This window comes from Cydia amplana, chromosome 10 (assembly GCF_948474715.1).
Source record: "Cydia amplana chromosome 10, ilCydAmpl1.1, whole genome shotgun sequence".
Classification (NCBI taxonomy): domain Eukaryota; kingdom Metazoa; phylum Arthropoda; class Insecta; order Lepidoptera; family Tortricidae; genus Cydia; species Cydia amplana.
In genome coordinates, this window is record NC_086078.1 from 17,930,948 (window position 1) to 17,936,263 (window position 5,316).

At 41.2% G+C, this 5,316-nt stretch overlaps 1 protein-coding gene across 1 annotated transcript; it reads left to right on the forward strand.

The window, feature by feature from the left end:
* On the forward strand, positions 1-3,513 carry LOC134651601 (solute carrier family 22 member 3-like). The gene is made up of 6 exons (XM_063506701.1): positions 1-208; positions 742-961; positions 1,192-1,447; positions 1,707-2,324; positions 2,678-2,859; positions 3,295-3,513. Exons 1-6 carry the CDS (start codon positions 45-47, stop codon positions 3,487-3,489), a joined length of 1,635 nt encoding a protein of 544 aa, XP_063362771.1. The 5' UTR covers positions 1-44; the 3' UTR covers positions 3,490-3,513.
* The last annotated feature ends 1,803 nt before the right edge of the window (positions 3,514-5,316 follow it).

The window sequence follows — 5,316 nt, forward strand, 5'->3', positions numbered from 1 at the left end:
TGATATCTTTTGATATTTGGTCATACTAACGAGGTCTTTTCAAGATGGCTGAAGATAAAAGAATGAATCTAGATCGGATCCTAGTTGAAGAGGTGGGGCAATGGGGAAGGTTCCAGTTCAAGGCCGTGGTGCTATGTGCATTAGTGGCCATAATGGGTGGATTGCAGTGCTATGTGTATCTATTTACTGTTTTGAAGGTCAAAACAAGGTAAGTTGTTTGAGAACAAGATTTTAAATAAAAAGCAATTAACGAAATTCAAAATAGAAAAACAAAACTGTATTTTTCTGAATATTTTTTTTTTTACAAATAAATTTATATATTTGAGATTTTTCCCTATCGATGTGTAAGACGATATTACTTGCCAAATTTCATAGTTCTAGGTCAACGGGAAGTATCGTATAAATGTTGATTCCCTTGAGTGTCAAAATATACGTTTTTTGCGGTATAAACGGCCGTATCTTTTTTTACATGTACTTAAAAGTTTGATTTTTTCACAGCTTCAAAGGACTGTAGACTTGAGTATATGGTTTTAATTTCAACTCGATACCTCCACGCGTACCCGAGATAAAGGGTCTTGACAGACAGATGGACGGACGGACGGACAACAAAGTGATCATATAAGGGTTCTGTTTTTTTTCTTTTGAGGTACGGAACCCTAAAAATCCATTGCCTTGCCTTGCCTGCCCTGCCCATTACCTTGCCTACTCACTCAAATTAACAGATGATATAACTGATTCCAGATGCCTCGTCCCTGAATGTGATGACTCCACCCCCCAGTTCTCCCCACCATGGCTCCTGAACGCGGTGCCGTCGGCAGGGCACTCCTTCGACAACTGCCATCGTTTCCCAGCCAGGATATGGAATACCTCTGACTCTTGTCCTGCTGACTGGTTCATTAGGAACTCGTCGGTGAGATGCGAGGAGTATGTTTATGAGCATAAAAACTCGGCTTATTATGAGGTATGAACCAATTTCTAGATAATTTAAATGCGTTTAGGTACTATAGCTCTCTCTCAAAGCTCTTAGATGACAATCTTTGGTAAAAAACGCCAATAATCGTGACTTTTCGTAGCATCTGTCATCCTGATACATTTTTTTTTGGTTTGGCGTCTTGTCGATTGTTTATATTTCGACTAGGCCCCCTGTACTGGGACGTGAACAAGTAATACAGACTGATATTATGATTTCAGTTCAGCCTGGCTTGCGATGAATGGCTTCCAACCCTGGTCGGCTCCGTGCGAACTGTTGGCTACATGATCTGCCTGCCCATCATGGGGCTCGTGACTGACCGCTGGGGCCGAAGACTGGCGTTATCCCTTTCAGCCTTCTATGTAGCTTGTGTTGGGTCTTCGACGTATTTCGCTCGATCGTATATCAGCTATATAACGCTGTCATTTGCTGAGCAGCTGCTGGGAGCGTGGGTGTTTCCGTGTTCTTATGTTTTAGGTAAGTTGGTTTTATGAATGCTTGTTTAATCACTCACAACGGAACGGACGCGGTGAATGTGTCAATGGTGTGAGCACAGAATATTGTTTCAATTGGCCAATATAGATGCAATTTTCTGTAAGAGATTTGTTGTTGGTATACCTAATTACCAATAACTAGAAAGCCTGTTAAACTACCCTGGAGCCTCTACCATGGCCTAACCTAAACCTAAAAGTTATGTACCTATATTGTTTTACACGTCATAACTGTTGTATTACAGCTGTGGAATACGTGGGGCCTAAATACCGAATGTTCACTGGTGCTTCTATCAGCACAAGTCTCGCCGTCGGAGAAATCCTCCTAGGCTTCATAGCCTGGCTGCAACCTTATTGGAGACATCTGATTCTCATACTCTACGTGCCTGAATTCATCTTCATCATCTACATCTGGATCGCACCAGAATCTGTTCGGTGGTTGATGAGCAAAGGCCGCTATGACGAAGCTTTGAAAATCTTGAAAAAAGTAGCTGAAGTTAATGGAAAAACTTTATCAGAGAAAACTTTAAAAGAATTCTCAGAAGTCAAGGTTGAGACTAAAGAAATAGCTTCCGAGCCTTGGTTAGTGTGTTTGATTTTCAAACATAAGGCGGTTTTACTGCGATGCTTGATAACCCCAATATGGTGGTTAACGTCCATTTTAATGTACTACGGGCTAACGATAGCATCCGTAGGGATATCAGGTAATAAGTACCTGAACTACACGACATCGGTGGCCGTCCAGGTGCCGGGCTATTGGGCCGCGGTGCTGCTAATGGACAGGATTGGGAGGAAAGCTCTGGTGTCAACAGGATTTTTGATAAGTGGAGCTTGTCAGATTGCGTTTATATTTATTCCGGAAGGTAAATCTATGTAAATTTTCAATTAGTATTACATTTCCCAGCAGAAAACATTTCTCATGATCCACCTGAATATAATACAATCAGGGGCCTTACCATGATGTCTTATTGCGATTCTGTTTAGGACCTAAACTGAATTGCTAAAGGACGGAGCTACATAAGTCGCATAACTCCGTCCCCTAGCAATTCAGTTTAGGTCCTAAACAGAATCGCAATAAGACATCATGGTAAGGCTCCAGGTATCTCAAGTAGATGTTTTTGCTTGCCAGTCATCTTTTTCTGGCATAGTCTTGATATTTGTCCAAACTAGACTCATCTTTATCCAGAAGGTCTTAATTTAATTTATTGTTTTCCAGGGAATTATTGGCTATCCCTCTCAGTGTACCTGATTGGTAAGATGTTCATCGCCGGCGTAACGACGTCTCTTTACGTGTACACCGCGGAATTGTACCCCACGAGGCACAGGACCAGTCTGCTGGCGTTCTCTTCAATGATAGGAAGAGTTGGGGGGATCTTGGCTCCTTTGATGCCTGGATTAGTAAGTACCATTTAAGTCATTTCACATTGGTAAAGTTGTCTGTCAGTTATGATCTTGAAAGCTATTTAATGATGATATCGTGTCCTATATCTACAATGTACGATTGTTCGAGTTTTGAAGGATGTTTTTGTCCAACGATACGAGTATACCTCATTTACTTAATCGTTAGATTTAAAATATAAAAACAAATATTTTATTATAAAAAAAAGCGAAAAAGGGGCTGCCCCAAGATGGATGAAAAGAGAATAATTGCAATTGCAATTGACCAGAATAATTCTTGAAGCTTGTTTTAGTGAGACTTGCCACAGGGAAAGGCCTTTGACCATCAGTGGAACACAGTCTCATAAAAAGCATAAAAAGGGTGCTTTTACTCATACATATCAAGATTTTATATCATTAATGTCCTATCCCTTAATTCGTATAATATTTTTCCAGGCAGCAGTGGTGTGGGTGCACCTGCCGTTCCTGGTGTTCGGCGTGCTGGCGCTGGTGTCCGGCCTGCTGGTGCTGCTGGCGCCGGAGACCCTCGGCGCACCCCTGCCCGACTCCATGGACGAGGCTGCGGAACTTGGCACGACCAGCCAGTTCACTCTGTGTAGGAGTAGGAAAAAATCTTATAATGTTAATTGATTATTAAAAAGCTAAGTCTATTTTTTTCATTCTAGCTTCATTTTTGTTACCAATTACTAAATTACCTATAAATCAATTTTAGGTGAAGATTGGGGTTAGATTTCAAAGAGCCAAAATGACTTAGGTGCAAATATTCTGGTGTGAATATTTGGTTTGGTTGGAGTTTAGATTTTTTGGTGTAGAAATAGCAAAAAAAAAGTCAACATAGGAGAAAATACAAAACAAAACACAGTCATTAATTATCGTAGTAATAAGCGAGTTATTTTTGTCTCTAGTCAGGATTAATTTCGACGGAAACTAATCGCGAATCGCGCCCCAGGTACCAGGAGCGCATAAAACATGTAGAGCCAACAATCCCATCCGCGCTATCGCTCCCTCGACGCGCGTGAAGCGTCGTCGACTGCATTACTAAACGCACTGTCTATTTTCTTGGCCATTTTACGTTTGCCAACCGCGTGTGTATAAAAAAATAAAAATACTAAAATAGAGACGGGAATTACAAACACAGAAGATAAAATGTAAGAAAATACATAAGTAGGAAAAAGTGTCACGAAATGTCTTCATAGTATAGTTTTAGCATGACGATGGCTACTTCTATCGCTGATCTTTCGAAAATAAGTGATAAGAATTTTAGTTTATTTTCTAAAAATGAAACACGATAATTACAAATTAGTACAAATGAAACCGTACCAGGGGCCCGTTTTTGTCCCGCCAAAAGCTTGTACTTACAACTATGTAATACAAGCGGATGTCACTTTTTGACAGTTTTTGTTAGAAAGGGACTTCCTGTGGTACAAGTTACAAGCTTTTGAGAAACGGGCCCCAGTACTCGAAATGTTATATGTGTTATAGGGTGACTGCTATAGTTATTGGCCAGTATATACTATATAGTAATTGGCCACTCCTTACAAATAAGAAAGAAATAAGCCAATTGAAACGTTGTTATTCAGAGTGGCCAATTACTATAGCTGTCACCCCACCTACTAAAATATTCTCGTTATTCATAAAAGGAGAACGTTGACTGAACCCAGAGCCAATTGCATTCGTCGCTGTACATGAAATTATTCAATCCGTAAACATTGAGTTTAACCAAACGGTAACCTCCTTTTCCCTGCCACACCAAAACCAACCTTATCACCGTTAAGTAAGGTTGAAATGTGTCGAATGTAGTAATGGGAAATTCGTACGCAAACGAGATTGAACGTAATTGGAAAGAGAGGAAATGCAATAAGAAACGGAACAGCGCGATGAAATTGTTTCAGAAGTGGCAAACGTCGGGTTTGGGCCGTTCCTGTTGTGGACCGCGATCTTATGACACGACATTACGCGACTGGCGACGGCGGCAGCGACAACCATAGGTGGGAACCAAAGGTCAGATCGCGCTCGTACTGGGTTCTAGCAGAATTATCAGTGCTTCACCCGAAAGAGTGGAGCGTATTACAGAGCCAGAACTCTTTTATTTTGCTGAACGCACACAGCAAACCTACCTTTTATTGATGCTTCTTGCAGTTTATTTTATTTTGAGTTTGATATTGTTATTGTTTCTACTTATTTTTTTGACAATATTATGTGTGTTAAGTACTGGATATACACATGGCGCGGGCGGCGGGCAGCACAACCCGCAGCAGTCTAATGGCTCCTCTATACGATGGGCCAACGCCGGCCACTCCAAGGGACGCAGCCATGCGGTAGAATGAGATAGCAATATCACTTGCTCCTTCTAACGCATAAATGTGTCCCTTGGAGTGGCCGGCATTGGCCCATCGTGTAGACGAGCCATAACAATGTGTGTATTGTGGCAAGCGAATACATGGTTTATTTATCTAT